At 45.2% G+C, this 23,907-nt stretch overlaps 1 protein-coding gene across 1 annotated transcript in view; it reads left to right on the forward strand.

Moving 5' to 3' along the window:
* TMEM132A (transmembrane protein 132A) overlaps positions 1-23,907 on the forward strand; it is a 669,669-nt gene that overhangs the window by 287,890 nt on the left and 357,872 nt on the right. Inside the window, exon 5 of the mRNA XM_082267409.1 lies at positions 2,805-2,948. Within this exon, the coding sequence (XP_082123535.1) occupies positions 2,805-2,948 (144 nt within the window). The remainder of the gene's footprint in view (positions 1-2,804; positions 2,949-23,907) is intronic.

The following is a 23,907-nucleotide window of genomic DNA, read 5'->3' on the forward strand; positions in this document are numbered from 1 at the left end:
TCCCAGCTTACCGGACCCGCCGGCAGCGGGGAAAACTATCCGGTCCCGGATCCTCAGAGACAGGAAGTCGAGTGAGGGCAAGATGGCCCTCACTCAACTCTATGGTCTTGGAGGACCGGAGCTATGTCAAAAGACGTTGCCTAGCAACCGGTTTAAAGGGCCGCTTTTTTTTTTGCTTTTTTTTTTTCCCTCTTTCAACAATTTTTTTTTTTTTTTTTTTCTTTTTTAGTGTAGTTGTGAGGTGTGAGGTCTTTTTGACCCCAGATCTCACAATAAAGAGGACCTGTCATGCCTATTTCTATTACAAGGGATGTTTACATTCCTTGTAATAGGAATAAAAATGATCAAAACATTTTTTTTTTTAAACTGTGTAAAAATAAAAAAATAATAAATAAAATAAATAGGAAAAAAAAAAAAAAAAATTAAAGCGCCCTGTCCCCGTTAGCTCGCGCGCAGAAGCAAACGCATACGCAAGTCCCGCCCACATATGTAAACGGTGTTCAAACCATACATGTGAGGTATCGCCGCGATCGTTAGAGCGAGTGCAATAATTTGAGCCCTAGACCTCCTCTGTAACTCTAAGCTAGTAACCTGCAGAAATTTTTAAAATGTTGCCTATGGGGATTTTTAAGTACCAATGTTTGGCGCCATTCTGTGAGCATGCGCAATTTTGAAGCATGACATGTTGGGTATCTAATTACTCGGCGTAACATTATCTTTCATATTATGGAAAAAAATTGGGCTAAATTTACTGTTTTCTTATTTTTTAGTTCAAAGAAGTGAATTTTTTTCAAAAAAATCGCATTTGGAAGACTGCTGCGCAAATATGGTGTGATAAAAAATATTGCAACGATCTCCATTTTATTCTCTAGGGTCTCTGCTAAAAAAAAATATATAATGTTTGGGGGTTCAAAGTAGTTTTCTAGCAAAAAAAATTATTTTAGCTTGTAAACACCAAGTGTCAAAAATAGGCCCAGTCTTAAAGTGGATAAATGGACAACTTTGTGTAAAGCGCTACTTGGATGTGAGGCCTATGTATGTGGCCAGGCTGTGAAAAAGTGTTACACATGTGGTATCGCCATACTCAGGAGGAATAGCAGAATGTATTTTGGGGTGCAAGTTTTGCTATGTACATGCGATGTGTTAGAAATATTGCATAAATGGACAGCTTTGTGTAAAAAAAATGTGTTTTCATTTTCTTTCCACATTTTCCAAAAACTTGTGGAAAAAAATGACATATTCAAAAGACTCATTATGCCTCAAAGATTATACGTTGGGCTGTTTGCTTTCCAAAATTGGGTCATTTTATGGGGGTTTCCATTGTCCTGGTGCTCCAGGGCCTTCAAAAGTGCGATAGGTTGTCAGGAAATGATATGTGTAATTTGTGCTCCTAGAATGCCGGACGCTGCTACTCGGATGTTAGGCCTCTGTATGTGGCCAGGCTGTGAAAAAGTCTCACACATGTGGTATCGCCATACTCAGGCAGAGTAGTAGAATGTGTTTTGGGGTGTAGTTGCAAGTATACATGTGCTGTGTGAGAGAAATAACCTGTTAATACGGCAATTTGTAAAAAAATAAAAATAAAAAAAAAAAATCTTCATTTTGCAAAGCATTGTGGGAAAAAATTACAACTTCAAAAAACTCATCATGCCCCTTATTAAATACCTTGGAATGTCTACTTTCCAAAAAGGGGTCATTTGGGGGGTATTTGTACTTTCCTGACCTTTTAGTGTCTCAAGAAATGAGATAGGCCTTCAGTACATCAGGTGTGATCAAGTGTGATCAATTTTCAATGAATAGCACCATAACTTGTGGACTCTATAACTTTCACAAAGACCAAATAATATACACTTACTTGGGTTATTTTTACCAAAGATAAGTAGCAGTATAAATTTTGGCCAAAATTTGTGAAGATAAATGACTAATTTGCAAAATTTTATGACAGAAACAAAGAAAAATGCGTTTTTTCACGATATTTTCAGTCTTTTTTTATTTATAGCACAAAAAATAAAAAACCCAGTATTGATCAAATACCATCAAAAGAAAGCTCTATTTGTGTGAAAAAAAGGACACAATTTTTGTATGGGTACAGTGTTGCATGACTGAGTAATTCTCAGTCAAAGTGTGAGAGCGCTGAAAGCTGAAAATCGGTCTGGGCAGGAAGGGGGTGAAAGTGCACTGTAGGCAAGTGGTTAATCAACAAAACAAACTGAAAGCCTTTGAATGTGAAAAGGAGCCTAAAGCTACACCTGCTGGCTCAAATAGATAATACAAAATAGTATGATTTTATTTTATTTTTAATTATAATTAAGTGCCTTTACACACATATTTTATGATGGTACTGTTGGTGGGAACTTGGTGTTATAAAGGCCTACTCAATAAAGACAGAATTGCAGGGAATTGTGATAAGAATTTTAAACTTTAGGCAGAAGTAGTGCAGCTGAATGGGAGAATTATTCCAACTCTGCTACTTTGGCCTCAAGTTTGAAATTCCCTTTTCAATTTCCTGTAAGTCTCTCTTTATTGAGTAGACCCCTATAATCTGATGATAAGTACGCGGAGAATAATTATGTTGAGTAGGCGGAGCTTCAGGGAAGTGGGTGTGGTACATTTTCAAGTAAGTAATTGATAGCTGTACTGCAAAGTGTCCCTGGAAATCTTTTTCAAATGTTGACAACTATGAAAGACATAGTGATTTTCTTTTTGGCAAGATTTTTTAAAGTGTAATATTGGAATGGTTTCTGTTGGCAGAATCAGTTGTTGATTAGGTTTGGTTTTACTAAACTATTTTTAAAATTTTACAGGGTACGATGCCGTATTGGGTTGGAACTTCTCTTCGCTCGGTCTGCTGCTCCAAATATTTGGGCAATAAAAACAGAAACACAGAAAGGAGCTAAACATCACAGCATTATAGGACACTTTACTCATAGAGGATCTTCAGAGCGTAGGTGAGACCATAGGATACATTTTAATTTAGCCAAATCAACCAGAAAGCATTCTTGTTTTTGTTTTGTAAAGACCAGTTTAACCTCTTGCTGCCTACGTAATGCATATTTGCGAAAGCACAGAGGATCAACTTCACCCACATGCTGCTCCTATGCTTTCATGGACTGCCTGTACGCTCCTAGTACAGTGACCCTGCTGTCAAAGATCCTTCCTGGTCTCCAGTCAGGATCAGGAGCCAGCAGGGCGGTGATCAGGTAGTCCTTCCCACCCACACTCTCCCCTGACATACAGGTAAAGGGACACCAGGCTGGGTGGGAAGGGGTTAATGTCTGCTTGTTTATAACAGATTACCAAGTATAATAGTAATAGTTATAATTTTTTTGTTTGATAGCAATATTATGACTGCTGACAAATTACAAGACATATTGCTTTGTTAGGCTATTATACATCGGTAATTCAAATTTTTTACTTTCTATGTCTTTTCATCCTTTATTTGCTTGGAATGCAGCAAATGAGTTGTATTGCGGCAGTGGGAAAGACTTTAACCATGAATCATGGCTACAGCATGGACATATGTAATCGAAAAGCAGAGGAGCGCAGCTTGAAATGTAATTATGATGCACTGTGATAGAGACTTTCCCACTCTGCCCTTTTACGATAATAGCACAAAGCCGTGCACACAGCAAAATTATTACAACAAATTGTATTCCACACTATTAAAAGCATAAAACATGTATCCTAATTGTATAGTATAAGAGGGTATTCATAGACCATGGGTTATGTCCTGCTCCCTTCAAGTGTTTGGACATGGGCACAAACTTGTGTGATGGCCCCCCTAGGGCGTATCCATAAGCAAAAAAACAAATATCCTTGGCTAATGGACCTGTTTTCCTCCAAAATATTTTTTTGGGATATATGCAACCGGTCAAAATTACGAGGTTTGTATACCAATGCCAGAAGCCTGGCCAACAAGATGGGAGAGCTGGAGCTGATGATGTTTGAGGAGGACTTAGATTTTGTGGGGATAACAGAGACTTGGTTCGACAGCTCTCACGAATGGATGGCGACCATTCAGGGGTATTCCCTTTATCGCAGGGATAGAGAAGGTAATAAAGGGGGAGGGGTATGTCTGTATATTAAAAACAGTGTACAGGTAAATAAGAGGGATGATACTAATAATGGAGCTATTGACAAGGCAGAATCCCTATGGGTAGAACTTAAAAGGGAAGGCACTATGGGGAAGGTAATATTGGGCGTATGCTTTAGGCCCCCCAACCAGAGGGAGGAGGGGGAGGTGGACCTCCTTTTACAGATAGGATTGGCAGCAAGGATGGGAAATGTCATTATAATGGGGGACTTTAATTATCCAGATATAGACTGGGCAGAAGGAACTGCGCACTCAGCCAAGGCTCGGCAGTTCCTAAATGTTTTGCAGGACAATTTTATGGGTCAGATGGTGAACGCACCGACAAGAAACAATGCGGTACTTGACCTAATGATTACCAACAATACTGACCTGATCACGGATATAGAAATACGGGGCAACTTAGGAAACAGTGACCATAGGTCAGTTAGTTTCAGTATTAATCATAGTAATAGGAAACACAAGGGCAATATAAGGACACTGAATTTCAAAAGAGCTAAATTCCCAAAACTGCGCTCTCTGCTAGAAAATATCAAATGGGATAGAACCCTGGGAACAATGAATACGGAGGAAAAATGGGAGTGCTTCAAGAGCATACTTAACAAAGGGATTGGCCAGTGCATTCCAAAGGGAAATTAATTTAAAAGAGCAAAACTAAACCCTGGGCGGCGGCTAAACTCCAACATAAAAATGCATATTAATACTAAAGAAAAGGCCTTAAAAAAATACAAGACTGAGGGGTCATTGGCAGCATTCAAGCATTACAAAGAGTGTAATAAGAAATGTAAAGACGAAATCAAGGCGGCTAAAATAGAACACGAGAGACATATAGCGGAAGAAAGTAAAAAGAACCCCAAGAAATTCTTTAGGTATATAAACAGTAAGAAAGCGAGGCCAGAACACATTGGCCCCATAAAAGACGACTAAGGAAATATGGCCACAGAGGACAGAGAAAAGGCGGAAGTGTTACATAATTTCTTCTCTTCAGTCTTCACAAAAGAATCGGGGGGCTACACTCACCCAGCTTGTAAGGCTAAACTAAATAATACATTTCAGGAAGTACCGCCATTGCTAACAGAAGATAGACTTAGAACTAAACTAGAGAAACTTATCATAAATAAATCACCGGGACCGGATGGCTTGCACCTGAGGGTTCTTAAAGAGCTCAGCCAGGTGATTGCCAGACCATTATTCTTGATCTTTAACCCCTTCCATACCGCGCCATAATAAAATGACGGCGACAGGAAGTCTTTCTCGATCCGGGCGGACGTCATATGACGTCCGCCCGGTCTCGCCGCTACTGCGCGCCCCCGCGAGCGCGCAGCACAGCGATCGGGGGGAGGCTCGTCCCTTGGACTGAGCCCAACCCCGATCACGGTAAACAGCCAATGAAATTGGCTGTTTACCACGTGATCGGCTGTGTCAATCACAGCCGATCACATCAGCGGCTCCAGCGCGAGCCGCTCGTTCCCTCCTCAATGCGCGCCGATCGGAGACGAGGCTCGTCCCTCGGACAGAGCCCATCCCCGATCTAGGTAAAGAGCCAATGAAATTGGCTTTTTACCACGTGACCGGCTGTGTCCAATCACAGCCGGTCACAAATGTCAACAGAGAACACGGTAACTAGCTGTCACCGTGTTCTCCTCCTCACACACTGATCCTGTGTGAGGAGGAGATTGCGGTAACAGCTAGTTACCAAATACAGTGCACCCCAAACACACTGATTGTACCCCCCAATAAAGAGCACCTGTCACTAACCCATCAAAGTACCTGTCACTAGCCCATCAAAGTACCTGTCACTAGCCCATCAAAGTACCCGAGTACCTGTCACTAGCCCATCGGGTACTCTGATGACAGGTACTCGGGTACTCTGATGGGCTGATGACAGGTACTCGGGTAATCTGATGGGTAGGTGACACAGGTACTCTGATGGGATACAGAGAGGTACTCGGGTACTCTGATGGGCTGGTGACAGGTATTCGGGTACTCTGATGATGGGTATTCGGGTACTCTTATGACGGGTACTCGGGTACTCTGATGACGGGTACTCGGGTACTCTGATGACAGGTACTCGGGTACTCTGATGACAGGTACTCGGGTACTCTGATGACAGGTACTCGGGTACACTGATGACAGGTACTCGGGTACTCTGATGACAGGTACTCAGGTACTTTGAGTACCTGTCACCGGAGTACCCGAGTACCCGTCATCGGAGTACCCGAGTACCTGTCACCTACCCATCAGAGTACCCAAGTACCTGTCACCTACCCATCAGAGTACCCGAGTACCTGTCACCTACCCATCAGAGTACCTGACACCTGAAGTACCTGAGTACTTGCCACCTGCTCATCAGTACCCATCACTACTCATCAGTACTCATCAGTACCCATCAGTACCTATCACCTATCAGTATCAGTACTGATAATCCGTACCCATCAGTACAGTATCAGTATCACCTATCAGTATCAGTACTACTCATCAGTACCCATCATCTGCCTGTCACCTGCCCAGCAAAGTACCCGAGTACCTGTCACCCTTCATACAGCCACCATGTCCAAGTCCAAAAAGGTTTATATACGTCCTCCGTTTAAACCTAAATATAGCTGCCATAACCCTGGTATTTTTTTAAACGGTGGACGGTTGGCTTTCCGATAAGGGTGGTCCCAGCGGCGTATTCGCCGCAGGATCACCCCTCCAGGATGGCGGAAGAGGTGCCCCCCCCTCCCGCCGCGTTCCGGTCCTTCACCCCGCTTACCGGACCCGCCGGCAACGGGGAAAATGATCCGGTCCCGGATCCTCACAGACAGGATGTCGAGTGAGGGCAAACTTGCCCTCACTCGACTCTATGGTCTTGGAGGACCAGAGCTACGGCAAATGTCGTTGCCTAGCAACCGGTTTAAAGGTCCCTTTTTTTTTTTTTTTTTTTTATTTATTTATTTATTTATTTTTTCTATCTTTTAGTGTACTTGTGAGATCTGAGGACTTTTTGACCCCAGATCTCACAAAAAATAGGTCCTGTCGTGCCTTTTTCTATTACAAGGAATGTTTACATTCCTTGTAATAGAAATAAAAATGATCAATTTTTTTTTTTTTTTTTTTAAAAACGGTGTAAAAATAAAAAATAATAAATAAAATTCCTTGTAATAGAAATAAAAATGATACATTTTTGCTTTTTTTTAAAAACGGTGTAAAAATAAAAAATAATAGATAAAATAAATAGTAAAAAAAAGAAAAATTAAAGCGCCCTGTCCCCGTGAGCTCGCGCGCAGAAGCGAACGCATACGGAATCCCCGCCCACATATGTAAATGGTGTTCAAACCACACATGTGAGGTATCGCCGCGATCGTTAGAGCAAGAGCAATAATTTGAGCCCTAGACCTCCTCTGTAACTCTAAGATAGCAACCTGTAGAAATTTTTAAAGTGTCGCCTATGGGGATTTTTAAGTACCAAAGTTTGTCGCCATTCCGTGAGCGTGCGCAATTTTAAAGCATGACATGTTGGGTATCTATTTACTCGGCGTAACATTGTCTTTCACATTATGGAAAAAAATTGGGCTAACTTTACTGGTTTTTTATTTTTTTATTCAAAAAAGTGTATTTTTTCCAAAAAAAATTGCGTTTGGAAGACCGCTACGCAAATACGGTGTAAGAAAAAATAATGCAATAATCTCCATTTTATTCTCTAGGGTCTCTGCTAAAAACATATATGTAATGTTTGGGGGTTCTAAGTAGTTTTCTAGCAAAAACAACTGATTTTAACTTGTAAACACCAAATGTCAAAAATAGGCCTAGGCAAGTGGTTAGGATGCATAATGGTGCTCCTTGGATGTTGTGCCCCTCTATATGGCTAGGCTGTGAAAAAGTCTCACACATGTGGTATTGCCATACTCAGGAGGAGTGGCAGAATGTATTTTGGGGTGTCATTTTTGCTTTGTACGTGTATGTGTTAGGAATATCCTATAAATTGACAACTTTGTGTAAAAAAAAAAAAAGTTTTTATTTTTTTTCCACATATTCCAAAAACTTGTGGAAAAAAATGTCATGTTCAAACGACCCATAATGCCTCATAGAATATACGTTGGAGTGTTTGCTTTCCAAAATGGGGTCATTTTGTGGACTTTTCCATTGTATTGGTGCTCTAGGGCCTTCAAAAGTGTGATAGGTAGTAAGAAAGTTTTATGTGTATTTATGCTCCTAGAACGCTTGAAGGTGCTACTTGGATGTGGAGTCTCTTTTTGTGGCCAGGCTGTATAAAAGTCTCACACATGTGGTATCAGGAGGAGTAGTAGAATGTATTTTGGGGTGTCATTTTTGCTGTGTACATGCTATGTGTTAGAAATAGCTTATAAATTGACAACTTTGTGGGGAAAAAAGAAAAAAAATGTTTTCTTAATTTTCCCAAGAATTGTGGGAAAAAATTATAACGTCAAAAAACTCACCATGCCTCTTGCTAAATACCTTGGACTGTCTACTTTACAAAAAGGGGTCATTTGGGGGGTATTTGTACTGTCCTGACATTTCAGGGCCCAAGAAAGGAGATAGGCCGTCAGTACATCTGGTGTGATCAATTTTCAGTAATTGGTACAATAGCTTCTAGACTCAATAACTTTCACACAGACTAAATAATATACACTAATTTGAGTTAATTTTACCAGAGATATGTAGCAGTATAAATTTTGGCCCAAATGTATGAAGAAAAATTTATTTTTTGCAAAATTTTATAATAGAAACTAAAAAAAAGTGTTTTTTTTTTCAAAATTTTTGCTATTTTTTTGCTTATATCACGAAAAAAAAAAAAAAAAACCCAGTTGTGATCAAATACCACCAAAAGAAAGCTCTATTTGTGTGAAAAAAATGATAAAAATTTTGTTTGGTTACAGTGTAGCATGACCGAGCAATTGTCATTCAAAATGTGAGAGTGCTGAAAGCTGAAAATTGGTCTGGGCAGGAAGGGGGGTCTAACTGCTCTGTATGGAAGCGGTTAAGGATAGTCTACAGACGGGTATGGTGCCAGCTGATTGGAAAAAAGCCAATGTGGTACCAATATTTAAAAAAGTGCCGAGATATATCCCGGGTAACTATAGGCCGGTTACCCTAACATCAGTAGTCTGCAAGATTTTGGAGGGGATGTTAAGGGACTACACTATACAAGACTTTAGTAATGAAAACTGTATTATTAGTAGTATTTAGCATGGATTCATGAAAAATCGTTCTTGCCAAACCAATCTATTAACCTTCTATGATGAAGTGAGCTGCCATCTAGATAAAGGTAAGCCTGTGGATGTGGTGTATCTGGACCTTGCAAAGGCCTCTGACACCGTTCCCCACAAACGCTTACTGTACAAACTAAGGAAGGTAGGTATGGACCATAGGGTGAGTACCTGGATAGAGAACTGGCTCTAGGGGAGAGTCCAGAGGGTGATGATTAATGGAGAGTACTCGGATTGAGCGGGTGTGGAAAGTGGGGTCCCCCAAGGTTCTGTCCTGGGGCCAATCCTATTTAACTTATTCATAAATGATCTAGAGGAGGGGATATCGAGTACAATCTCAGTATTTGTGGATGATACTAAACTAAGCAGGATGTGGAAACCTTACAAGCGGATCTGAACAAAATAATGGGATGGGCAACTACATGGCAGATGAGGTTTAATGTTGCAAAAATGTTAATTAATGCACTTGGGCGTCAGAAATACGAAAGCAAGCTACTCACTGGGGGGGGGGGGGGAACCTCTGGGTGAGTCTAGGGTGGAAAAGGACCTGGGGGTACTGGTAGACAACAGGCTTCGCAGTGGCATGCAATGCCAAGCCGCTGCAAGCAAAGCCAACAGAATACTGGCATGTATAAAAAAGGGGATTCCCTCCAGAAATAAAGAGATTATTCTCCCACTCTACAAGACTCTGGTCCGGCCACATCTGGAGTATGCTGTCCAGTTCTGGGCACCAGTCCTCAGGAAGGATGTGCTGGAACTGGAGAGAGTCCAGAGAAGGGCAACAAAAATAATTAGGGGGAATGGAGGGCATCGGCTTTGAGGAAAGACTACAAGCACTGAACTTATTCTCTCTGGAGAAGAGACGATTGAGGGGGGATATGATATCAATGTACAAATACTGTACTGGCAACCCTAGCCTAAGGAACAAACTTTTCAGAGAAAGGGAATACAATAAGACACGTGACCACTCACTAAAACTTGAGGAAAAAGGTTTAACCTTAAAATACGTAGAGCAGAGCAGTAAGGATGTGGAATTCTCTTCCACAAGCAGTCGTATCAGCAGGGAGCATCGATAGTTTCAAAAAACTATTAGATGGGCACCTTAAAGACCACAACATACAGGGTTATACAATGTATGGTTAACCGCAAACACACACACACATCATAGGTTGAACTGGATGGACTGGTGTCTTTTTTCGACCTCACAAACTATGTAACTATATGTAACTATGTAAAAAAAAAGGTAAATTAGTGTGCTTAGTAATATGGGTACAAAAGTGTATACATCAAGGTGTATAGACAAATATGGATGTGAATAATGTGTAACAACACAGTATTAAAAAAATTATATATATATAAAAATCGAACATATGCTGAAACAAGTCCATAGGAAAGTCCAAAAAAATTGTTACGAGTGAATGTTTCTTAGTATAGGTTCGCAGGTTACAATTAACCAAATGGCACCACGTGCAGACTGGTAGTGTGATGGCTCCTTACCACCTCCTCTGTATCATGCAGCCAATAGACCACTCATAAACAGGGGTGCGTTAACCACAGTGTCTTCCCACAAACCAAACAGATCACCACGTGGTACAAATAAGATTAGCCTCTTACCAAATGGCCATGGTCATAAGCTGAATAATTGGTATTCACAATATAGACCGCAAACTCTGGGACACTTTTGGGATGGATGTTTCAATCTCCACACTTCAATCGCTCCAACTATATGCCCTTAATCTGATGGGTGCTGTATCTCACCGACTATGTATCCCAAATTAGCACATATAAAAGCAGTCCCCATGCGGGAAAAAAGGAGGAGAAGCCAATAGTGTATTACATTAAATGGGGCACTTACATTAAAGAAGGTAAAAACAAACATGTAGCTTCCAGGTACAGATGATCGTGGCCGCTCTGCAGCACGGACTGCGAGAAGTGATGGCGCGGCTTCTCCACCCGACGCGTTTCCCCTCAGAAGGCATCAACTGGGATTGGAGGATAGCGCGCGCCGTCACCACCCACTTTTTATGTCATTCAGATGAGATTCTTCCGGCGCTCCATGACAGAACCACGGAAGTAAACAAACTGGTAACTTCCTGTTAGCAATTTCTCATCTTACAAATTCAAATGAACAAGGATGACCGTGCAATAAATAAAATAATAAAAACTACAGCATAATTGTTCCCCTGAACAGCATGCACAAGGACATCAGGGGGCACCAAGAGTATTTAGCTCCTTAAATATATAAAAAATATAGTAGCCCTCCGGAGTCCTTTTAAGGAATATCCATAATGTAAAGGGTTTAAAGAATTATATGATATTTATAAATGGATTGTAAATCTAGCTGGTTCCTGTGAAGCCGGAAACATCTTGCATTACAGATATGAAACCATTATAAGACAACCATGAATATATAAGTCCCATCCACATAAAACTTTAACATATAGATCCAATTATCAATTATAAAAGGAAAATCACAAAAACATAGATTGAATACAATAAAAATAAAAAATAAATTATGATTAAAGAATAAAATTATAAAAATTATTTCAATGAATTAAAAAATTAAAAAGTGGAGAGATGATTAAAGTGGGTAATGGTATAGAGATAAGAGTAAGCAGAAATGTAACAATTATTGATGTGGGCATTAATGTCCCATTCTATATTCAGTCCTAGCGGTCGATAACTTTTGAGGTCATGTATCCAGAAGGTTTCTCGCTTGGAAATGGTTCTTTTGAGGTTACTGACTCTCCAATGTGGGACATATCCTTCTATGGCAATGAGCCTTTAATGTCTTTAATGTCTAAACCGCTGGCAACAAAAGTGAGTACACCCCTAAGTGAACATGTCCAAATTGGGCCCAATTAGCCATTTTTCCTCCCTGTTGTCATGTGACTTGTTAGAGTTACAAGGTCTCAGTTGTGAATGGGGAGCAGGTGTGTTAAATTTGGTGTTATCGCTCTCACTCTCTCATCCTATAATAAAATATGCCCTGATGCACCCCCATAACGCACCTCCATCCCTAAATAACAGAAAATTGCAAAGATTTTCCCTTGGGACTTTAAATGAGGTTCGACACGCCTAATGATGAAATATAAAAAGAAAGTTTATTGGAACAATGTCAACAAGTAAACACAGACAAGTACCGTATTTTCAAACAGATTTGTGATGTTATAGGTAGTATGTTATACAGTATATTCATGGTCAAGTTCAGTATTCCATAGAACAATCCATGGTAGGTATGAAAATGCATCCTGTTTCATGAACAAACGTATACTTCCTCAGGGGTTGATGTGATACATAATTTCTTTGAAATAAACCATTTGTGACATGTAATAAAGATAGTAGATAATGTTACACTAATGCAGAACACTAAGGGGTCACCAAGAGGCTCATACTTACAAATCTGTTAAAAAAAAAATTGCATGCTCATGTTCCATTGGCTGCCAGTGAGAACATCTGCAGCTGTGGGCCTGGGATCCATGAGGGCACGGCAGGACAAACTAGGCCAAATGCAAGCACAAACCAACATAGTGTGTCATCCACAATGATGGCTATAAGAGACACATCTATGTTTCAGAATAATTTCTAAAGTGTATATGAACAGTAATATCAGCAATCAGTACAAGGAGTATAATAGTGTGCAGTAAGTAGGGGTATCAGCTACTAACACTAGGAGCGAGCCTGAGTTCAAAAAGTATGTATCTGATGCTCAGATTAAATGCTAAAAGTGAGCAATAAAGCAAAAAAGTATTAATGATGTGCGATTAAAATAAATGAAAAAAGACAAAGCAAGTAGCAGAACAAATAGTCCCATAGGCCTCAAAAGGAAAAGAGTGAATTAAGGTGACCTACCTAAGTGGGAATATGTAGCAACAAAGGACTAATGTGCAAGCAAAGTAAAATAAACATGACTCCCTAGGTGCATTGGATATATCATATTATGTAAGGGTAAAAGAGAATTGGAGAGAGTGAGGATGAAAATAGACTCCTAGTGCATGTGGTAAGGAAGAAAGAAAAAATAAAGAAAGAGAAAGGGGGAATAAACAGCCACCAAACACCAATCTCAAAGATAGACAAAGTGGATGAATATGACCTACCATAGCAAAGCAATGCTCTGGCAAAAGGTTGCATGTGTCATCACAGACCATTGTGGAGCCACTAAAGGCAATGACAGCGATGGGCTCTCTTATCTATACCTGTAACGAGCCCCCCGTGGACCCCACCCAATGTCAGGTGAGTGCGGCTGACTGGGAAAGAGAGAAGCATCCCCAGCAATGACCACCACCATGTGGGGACGACAGCGCTAAGCACACATCCAACCACACCATGGTGCGACATTGCCGCACAGACCGGTGCAATGACATTGCGGCGGGGGCGCTGGCGTTCTGCGCTGAGTCCCCCATGTGATGCCGATGCTCTCGCAGGCCCCATCCTGCGATCTAAACTGCTCCCAACAAAAGTGTGTACACCTCTAAGTCAACATGTCCAAATTGGGCCCAATTAGCCACCCCCCCGTGTCATGTGACTTGTTAGTGTTACAAGGTCTAAGGTGTGAAAGGGGAGCAGGTGTGTTAAATTTGGTGTTATCGCTCTCATACTGGTCACTGGAAGATCAACATGGCACCTCATGGCTAAGAACTGAGGATCTGGAAAAATAATAATTTTTGCACTACATAAAGATGGCCTAGGCCAGCCCTCAAATTTTCCACTCGCCTACTCGCATTTTGCGAGTGGAAAATTATGTAGGGCGAGCTCCTGTCAGGGGAAGAGAGGAGAGGAAAGCCGGCTGAAGGATTGGATAATGTCAGCGGCGGATCATCCCGCTGTAACAGCTTTAATTGTAATTGCCGGGTGCTCGCCGACATACACAGTCCCATCTCCTAGCCCGGCTTCTTTGATAGACAGAACACCTGGCCAACCAGGACGTGTGACGTCTATCAAAGAAGCCGGGCTAAGAGGCGGGACTGTGTATGTCGGGGAGCACTCGGCAATTACAATTAAAGCTGTTACAGCGGGATGATCCGCCGCTGACATTATGCGGCCAGCAGTACTGATGGAGGGGGGTCAAGCCGATCATCTCATGTTAAGGCGAGCCGGTACAAGGGAGGGTGGGATGGATGGATGGACGGCTGCCCTGGACGTCTGTGTCATGGGAGGTGGAGGGGGCGCTGCCAGGAGTGTTTCTGTGACTAGTGACAGGAGAGAGCGGGATGTGCTCTCTCTCTCTTCTCGCCGGGCTTCACACTCCTGTCAGTATAGCAGACATCAGATCGGGACTTCTTCTCCCCTTAAAGAGTCGGAGCGGAGGAAAAGACAATTAATTCCTAAACCTTTGCACGGACAGCTGGCGGGAGAGATGCGGCTGCAGAAGGGGAAGAAGATTGCAGCTCAGGAAGGACACTGGATGTCAGATTGGGACTATACAGAGTTTGTTATCCCCTGTCCTCCGAGTCAAAGCAAGTAATGTGGAAAGGGGGCGGGTAACAAACTCTGTATAGTCCCGATCTGACATCCAGTGTCATTCCTGAGCCACAATCTTCTTCCCCTTCTGCAGCCGCATCTCTCCCGCCAGCTGTCCGTGCAAAGCTTTAGGAATAGGAATAGGCTTCTCTTAGGCTCCTCCTCCGCTCTGACATATGAAGAGGAGGATCACAGAGCGATGTGCCGCGCTGTGTCTGAGGTCTGCATGCTGGAGGAAAGGGAGAACTACATTGGGGTACAAATCTTATCCTGTCACCTCCCAAATTCCCATCTCAGCACAATTCCCCCCCCCTCCTAGCACAACCCCCCCATCTCAGCACAATCCACCCCCCCTCCAAGCACAACCCCCCATCTCAGCACAATCCTCCCCCCCTCCTAGCACAACCCCCCATCTCAGCACAACCCCCCCATCTCAGCACAACCCCCCCATCTCAGCACAATCCCCCCTCCTAGCACAACCCCCCCATCTCAGCACAGTCCCCCCCTCCTAGCACAACCCCCATCTCAGCACAATCCCCCCTCCCTCCTAGCACAACCCCCCCATCTCAGCACAGTCCCCCCCATCTCAGCACAATTCCCCCCCTCCTAGCACAACCCCCCCATCTCAGCACAGTCCCCCCCTCCTAGCACAACCCCCCCATCTCAGCACAATCCCCCCTCCCTCCTAGCACAACCCCCCATCTCAGCACAACCCCCCCCTCCTAGCACAACCCCCCATCTCAGCACAATCCCCCCCTCTTAGCACAACCCCCCCATCTCAGCACAGCCCCCCCCCTCCCATATTGATCCCACCTAGAAGTAATCATCTTCTCCCCACCCCTCCTGCTACAAATTCTCTTATTCCCCCCCCCAAGGACAATCCCCCAAAAAGTATTTGTACTAGGAGGGGTGGGGAGAAGATGATTACTTCTAGGTGGGATCGATATGGGGGGGGGAAGGGGGGTTGTGCTGGGATGGGGAATTTAAGAGGTGATAATATAAGATTTCTTCTAGCAGGGGAATTGGGGGGGAGGGTGCTAGGAGGAGTGATTCGTGCTGGGGGGGGGTGAGGATTTGTGCCAGGAGTGGGGATTTGGGGATCGTCCTTGTAGAGATTATTGGAATGGGGTGGGGGATGGATTTGTGCCAGAACAGGAAGTCTTGGGGCTGTTAAAAAGGGGTATTTGGGGGGGGGGGTTGTGCCAGTAGGAATAATGGGGTTTTTTGTGCTAGGGGGAAAATTTTGATGGGGGGGGGGGGAGGATTTGACAGGTAGGATTTGTTCTAGGAGGTGAAATTTGGGGGGGGGGGGGTACTAGGAGGGTGATTTGGGGGTTCCAGACCCTTGATGGGCACTGATTAGGCTGCACTGATGGGCACTGAAAACATTGTTATTAATATTTATTTTTGTAACTTCTGCATTAATGCAAAAACATTTAACAGTGTAATTTTATGAGATAATTTATGAGGGCGTGTTTAGGGGCGGAATTAGGGGCGGGGTAGGGTAGGAGTTGGGTGGGGCAACTGGTGGCGAGTAACCCTTAAGGCCTGGCTAGTAGCTCAGGACTTTAAATTTTGAGCCCTGGTCTAGGCTATAAGAAGATTTCCAAGACACTGAAACTGGGCTGCAGCACGGTGGCCAAGACCATACAGCAATTTAACAGTATAGATTCCACTCAGAACAGGCCTTGCCACGGTAGCCCAAAGCAGTTGAGTGCACGTGCTTAGCGTCAAATTCAGAGGTTGTCTTTGGGAAATAGACGTATGAGTGCTGCCAGCATTGCTGCAGAGGTTGAAGGGGTGGGGGGTCAGCCTGTCAGTGCTCAGACCATACGCTGCACACTGCATCAAATTGGTCTGCATGGCTATTGTCCCAGAAGGAAGCCTCTTATAAAGCTGATGCACAAGAAAGCCCCCAAACAGTTTGCTGAAGACAAGCAGACTAAGGACATGGATTACTGGAACCATGTCCTGTGGTCCAATGAGACCAAGATAACGTTTTTTGGTTCAGATGGTGTCAAGCGTGTGTGGTAACAACCAGGTGAGGAGTAAAAAGACAAGTGTGTCTTGCCTGCAGTCAAGCATGTTGGTGGAATTGTCATGGTCTGGGACTGCATGAGTGCTGCCAGCACTGGGGAGCTATGGTTCCTTGAGGGAACCATAAATATCAACATGTACGGTGACATACTGAAGCAGAGCATGATCCCCTCCCTTCAGAGATTGCGCCGCAGGGCAGTTTTGCAACATAACGACCCCAAACCCATCTCCAAGATGACCACTGCCTTGGTAAAGAAGCTGAGGGTAAAGGTGATGGACTGGCCAAGCATGTCTCCAGACCAAAACCCTATTGAGCATATGTGAGGCATCCTCAAGGAAGGCCAAAAAACCCCAGCAAAGCATGATCCAATTTGCTACAGGAAGGAATTTTTTTTCCCTGATGTAGCAAATCGGATCATGCTTTGCTGGGGTTTTTTTGCCTTCCTCTGGATCAACCGCGGGTATAGGATTGTATAGTTGGGCTTTCTTTACTGTTTTTTGTTTTTTATTGGTTGAGCCAAATGGACTTGTGTCTTTTTTCAACCTGACTAACTATGTAACTCAAAACGGAAGGTGGAGGAGCGCAAGGTCTCTAACATCCTCCAGCTCCGTGATGTCCTCCAGTAGAAGCCTGTGAAGCTCTGGTGAACTCCATGCCCAAGAGGGTTAGGGCCGTGCCAGAAAATAATGGTGGCCACACAAAATATTGACACTTTGGGCCCAGTTTGGATATTTTCACTTAGGGTTGTACTTTTGTTTCCAATGGTTTAGACATTAATGGATGTGTGTTGAGTTATTTTGAGGGGACAACAAATTTACACTGTTATAGGGGCGTGGCCAAGCGCATGACGGTGTAAGACGTGCTTCTCCTCGGGTCCTGCAAGCACTGGGCTATTTTACGGTTCCCAGCCTCCTCACAACCGCCACAACACCCCATTATGGGGAGGAAGAGTACACGTGACAGCCGCAGACAACCTGGCTCACAAAGAGACTGAGAAATTTGCTGCTTTTTCCCCCGTTTGAGCTCGGCTCAGCACGGCACCCCCACATCCAAGATGGCGCGACCCATCCTCCTGAGCATCAAGTGGCCTCTCAGGTGAAAACAAGACACCGCATCAGGTCCTCGCAGGAGTCACATCCCGACTCGGTACGTTCTGGCAGCCCATCCCTTCCTTCACACCATTCAGGGGACAGTTCGGACATTGAGGCCTTATATAAGAGCTCTGCCTACCTGCCATGACTTCGAGGCATATGTTAAAAGATTAGAACACTCCTACAAACAGGAGATAGCTGATCTCCGTAAGGATGTAGTTGGAAGGATAGAGGACATTGAGCACACATTAGAAGGAACTGACCAAAAAGAAATGAGCATGACACAGCTCTCCAGGAGCACACTATACAAATTCAACAACTTTTTCTCTATCGTTCATTGACGGACGCAGTCTCTGATCTTCATATCAGTAGGGTTATACTGCCCCCTACAGGATTAAGGACACTAGACAGAAAAAAGTTCTGGCTACGCCTATGGGCAGTCCCAGGGGGTATACCCTCTCTCCCTGCTATAGGATGTCAGTTTTAATCTGCCTAGTCAGGAGTAAGGACTTAGTTCCTTGCTGGGATCTCTAGTCCTGGCAAAAGTTGTTTTCTACATAGCTTTTTCTCTGTTTTTTTTTCCTGTGAGATCTACAAGCAACTAAGTTGGATGTGGGCGACGGGCTGGATATATAGATCCAGTGGTTAATCCAGCTGGCCAGTGAGCACAGACCCCAGCTCTGCGCTAGCTCAGCCGCGACATAGTCCCACCGGACGAGGATTGGCCCTGTGAGTTAAACATCTCGCCAGGTCGCACACGACCGGGTCTAGGCCCGAGTTGCAGCGTTCCTATTGGCCAACAGCCCCCCCAGGGGTTCTGTCAGGAGACGGCGCCCGCCTTTTCCGTGTATGGTGAGTAAATGTTCCCCCCTCTTCTCCTGGCGGATTTTGAAGTGGACGCGGGCCCCTCCGTAGGACGACCGACCCTCACAACCATGGGTTCGCCTCTGTCCTGTCACGCACCCCCCCCACCTACCTGTCCCCTCCTCCACTACTGGGGCTATGGGACGTTTGTAACTACTACTCCCGGGGGCTGGGACCGAGCTTCAGGCCGACGGTGGGGGGGGGGGTTGCGCCACCAGCGACGGCCAAATTATCATGCAAGGGGGTTTACCTGTCATTCTCAGGGCCCCCTTTCCTGTTGATCCCGTCCAGTAGGCTGGGGGTCCCCTTGAGGGCCCTCAGTAGCTCCCCAGAGCGCGCGGGACTGACATTTTCTTGTAGCCTATGTGCTCTGCAAGATTTGGCGGCCATATTAGTACACCCGGCGGCCATTTTGCGGTGGATTTCTATTGAGAATCACTGGCGGCCATGTTCTGGGACATCCTGGAGACGCTTTTTCTGGTGGTGGAGCCGCCTTCCTATACCCTAGTGCTGACACTGAGATCTTTCTCTAAAGATCGAGATTGTTGCAGACACGTGCTGTGCAGACGTTCTGGGCCTTCCTGGTGCATTTCTGGTGAAGGGTGGTGAACCTGGGGGATCTCTCTCTCTGCTGTGGGTCTTCAGTGCGCTTCGCTTGACCTCATGGGGGCGCTGTAGCGCGGTTGGACGCTCTTGAAAAAAAAAAAAAAAATCTCAACTTTTTGCTGACGGGTTTCCCTGGTGTAACATGGTCCCTGCAGAACAAGTGTCCCCATCTGACCCCCCCTCAAGGAGGCTGCAGGGTCCTCCGGATCCCAGCTGTCCATAGATGCACTTTCAGCGGTCCTAAAATCCTTTGTGTCCCGGTTGATGGTGGCCTTTAACCACTTGCCTACAGTGCACTTTCACCCCCTTCCTGCCCAGGCCAATTTTCAGCTTTCAGCGCTCTCACACTTTGAATGACAATTGCGCGGTCATGCTACACTGCACCCATATGACATTTTTATCATTTTTTTTTTCACACAAATAGAGCTTTCTTTTGGTGGTATTTAATCACCTGTGGGTTTTTTATTTCTTACAAAAAAAATGAAAAAAGTCAGAAAATTTTGAAGTTTTTGTTATAGTAAAAAATAAAATGTTATTTAAAATAAATACATTTTTCTCCTTCACTGATGTGCACTGATGAGGCGGCACTGATGGGCACTGATAGGCTGCACTGATGGGCACTGATGAGGTGGCACTTATGGGCACTGATGAGGTGGCACTGATGAGGAGGTACTAATATGCCGCACTGATGAGCACTGATAGGTGGCACTGATGAGCACTGATAGGTGGCACTGATGAGCATTGATAGGTGGCACTGATGGGCACTGAGAGGTGGCACTGATGGGCACTGAGAGGCGGCACTGATGGGGACTGAGAGGCAGCACAGATGGACACTGATGGGTGGCACTGATGGACACTGACGGGTGGCACTGATGGGCGGCACTGATGAGCAGCACCATCAGTGCCCACACTCAGTGCCCATAGTGCTGCCAGTCAGTGCTCATCAGTGCCTAGATGAGCAGGCACTGATGGGCACTGACTGGCAGCACTATGGGCACTGATTGTGGGCACTGATGGGGGCACTGATGGCGGGCACTGTGGGCACTGATGGTGGGCAGTTATAGCAGTTTATTTCCCTCTTGTGTAATCAGGGCACTGGTGATCAGTGCCCTGATTACATTTCTCTGTGTCCCCTATGAGGAGGAGCCGCTGATCGACTCTCCTCGGCTCACACACTGACAGTGTGAGCCGAGGAGAGCCAAATAAAGGCACTTCCTCATTTACATGTGACTGGCTGTGATTGGACACAGCCGATCACATGGGTAAAGAGTCATGTCATTGACTCTTTACCGAGATCGGGATCGCGCCGTGTCCTAGCAAGAGAGAGGCTGTTCTGGTGCGCCGTCATATGACGGCGCCCCAGGATAATAGGTACACCGCTCCGCCGTCATTTGACGGCGGGCGGGTAGTAAGCGGTTAAAGGATGAGGTGACAAAAAACGCCCTCCGCCTACCCCTGCCTCATCTGATCTGTCAGATTCTGAATCTGATTCAGCCACCGCAAACGTGGGTCTCCCTGCCGGGTCTACTACCTTGCGCCCTATCTCCTCTGATAGGGAGGATGACATCTCTACCTCCGCCACAGCGCAAGAAAAGGCGGTGGTGGACGCACTGGTGTGCACTATCTGTGCATGAGACCCTAAAAATGGAGGGCGCAGCTGCAACTGCGAATGAGGCGCAGATTACGTTTGGCACACACAAGCCATCCAGAGCGGCAAAGGTTTCTCTCTTCTCTGCGTATTTTGACAACATGCTCAAAAAAGAATAGGACCGCCCAAAGCGTTCCCCTGGGGTGCCTTAGCGGATTGCTAGACGCTACCCTTTTGAGGAGTCCCTTATAAAAAATTGGACTTTGCCACCTATGGTGGACCACAGGCTAACAAGGGTAAGGACCCGCTTCGTAGACGGGGCCCCTCTTTTTCAGCACATAAGAAGTTTTTTTGTCCCCCAGGTTCAGTCGATAAGGCAAAGTCCTTCAATGCCCCATCAAGTGGTTCCAAGCGACCCTGGTCTGGCAAAAAAAAAATCGAGTTTCTCCATACCTGAAGACAAGGGCCCTTTGGCCTGAAGGTGCGCCCATACCCGTATCTGGGGTGGGGGGATGGCTTTGCCAGTTCCCGGATCTGTGGTTATCCTGGATACGAGACAAATGGGTTTACGAGATAATATGGTCCGGGCACAAGATTGAGTTTCGATCCTTCCCACCTATAAGGTTTTTCCCTTCCAATGTGAGACTGTCCCCGAATTGCCTACAGGCTCTCTTTGGGGCGGTACAGGACCTGTTACAACAAGGAGTAATAGTTCCGGTTCTGTGTGCAGAACACTTTCAGGGTTTTTATTCAAACCTGTTTATCGTCCCCAGGAAGGAAGGCAAGGTCCTGGATCTGAAGGCACTGAATTGCTTCGTGCGATTTCAAAAATTCAAGATGGGATCCATTCGCACGGTGGTGGCTTTCCTACATCAGGGGGATTTCCTGGCCTCCATAGACATCAAAGATGCCTACCTTTACATCCCAATATGGGCAGGACATCAATGGTGTCTGCGCTTTGCCGTGGGAGAGGATCATTATCAGTTTGTGGCGTTACCCTTTGGTCTCATCTTTGCTCCTCGTGTCTTCACAAAGGTGTTGGCTCTGGTCCTCTCACTGTTATGACAGCAGGGGAAATCGGTCCTGGGTTACCTGGATGATCTGCTTCTCCACTCGGAGTTTCCCACGGTGCTGGTGACAAATTTGGAGATCATTATGAGAACTCTGGAGGAGTTTGGGTGGATTCTGAACCTTCGGAAGTCGTCCCTGGTCCCTTCCATGAGACTGGGCCTGACTTTGGACTCGTCCTCAGCCAGGGTGTTTCTTCCTTCGGCCAAACTTCAAAAACTCCAGGCTGCTAACAAGAGTTCTGGAACTGATGGTGTCGTCCTTCGAGGCAGTCTCCTTTGCTCAATTCCACATGAGAATCCTCCAGAAGGAAATCCTTCTCAAATGGAACAAGAATCCAAATTCCCTGTACAATCAGATCCAGCTGAGCTAGGGAGTCCCTGATCTGGTGGCTTTGGTCCCCGATGCTCAAACAAGGGAAATCCTTCCTTCCTATGTATTGGACAGTTGTCACAAGGGATGAAAGTCTGTCTGAGTGGGGAGGGGTTCTTGACGAGTTCTCTGCTCAAGGAGTCTGGTCCCTGGAAGAATCCAGGTTATCGATAAATGTACTGGAGCTGAGAGCTATCAGGCTTTGCCTAGTCCATTGGACCGAGTACCTTCAGGGTTGTCCAGTGCGGATTCAATCAGATAATGCCACAATGGCTTATGTCCATCACCAAGGGGCCACAAAAAGTGTCCTTTGTGGCCCTGGAAGTGGCCGGTGTCCTCCGATGGGCGGAACACTTTGTTCACATTCCAGGAGTGGAAAATTGGCAGGCCTATTTCAAGGTGAATGGTCTCTCCATCTGGAGGTGTTCCAGCAGTTGTGCCTTTGTTGGGGCACTCCAGATGTAGATCTGTTGGTATCTCAGTTTAACAGAAAAGTGCAAAGGTTTGTGGCCTGCTCCCAAGACCCTCTGGCAGACACTACGGACGCGCTGGTGGCCCTGTGGGGTCAGTATCAGCTGATGTATGCCTTTCCTTCTCTCAAGTTGCTGCCAAGACTTCTTCGCAGCATCGAGGCGGAAGGGATTCCCGTCATTCTTGTGGCTCCGGACTGGACTCACCAAGCTTGGTACACCGACCTGGTCAGGTTAGACGCAGAAGCTCCTTGGAGACTTCCTCTACGGGAGGATCTACTGTCTCAAGGGCCAATCTTCCATCCTGCTTTACAGTCGCTGGCTTTGATGGCTGAGTTGTTGAAAGCCAGGTGCTAAAGGACAGGGGTTTATCTGCTTCAGTGATTCCTAATCCACTTAAAGCGAGGAAAGTGACTTCTAGGAAGATCTATCATCGTACATGGAAGTCGTATATTGTGTGGTGCGAGTCTCTTGGGGTTCCCCCCTCGCTTTTACTCGGTGTCTCAGGACTTGGCTTTCCTTCAACAGGGAGTTGATCAAAAGTTAGCCTTGAGTACTATCAAGGGTCAGGTTTCGGCCTTATCAATTTTCTTCCAAAGGCCACTAGCCACCCATTCCCTGGTGCACAGTTTTATCCAGGGGTTGCAACACTTGGCACCTCCGTTGCGACCTCTGTTGCCATTTTGGGACCTTAATTTGGTGCTTTCGGTTCTCCAGAAACCTCCTTTTGAAAGTATTCGGGAGATTCCTCTGCTTACCTGTCCCAGAAGGTGGTCTTCTTGGTGGCTATTACTTCTGCGCACAGGGTGTCAGAACTGGCGGCGTTGTCCTGTCGTTATCCCTATCTGGTGGTTAGCAGGGATAAAGTAGTACTTCATCCGGATCCGTCCTACCTTCTGAAGGTGGTTTCCAGTTTTCATTTAATGAGGACATTGTGTTACCCTCTTTGTGTCCTAAGCCTAAACATCCTAAGGAAACTGCATTACATACTTTGGATGTGATTCGGGCACTAAGGGTGTACTTGGCGACTACTGAGTCTTTTCGAAAGTC

This window comes from Pelophylax lessonae (genome assembly GCF_965119305.1).
Source record: "Pelophylax lessonae genome assembly, chromosome: 9".
NCBI lineage: Eukaryota > Metazoa > Chordata > Amphibia > Anura > Ranidae > Pelophylax > Pelophylax lessonae.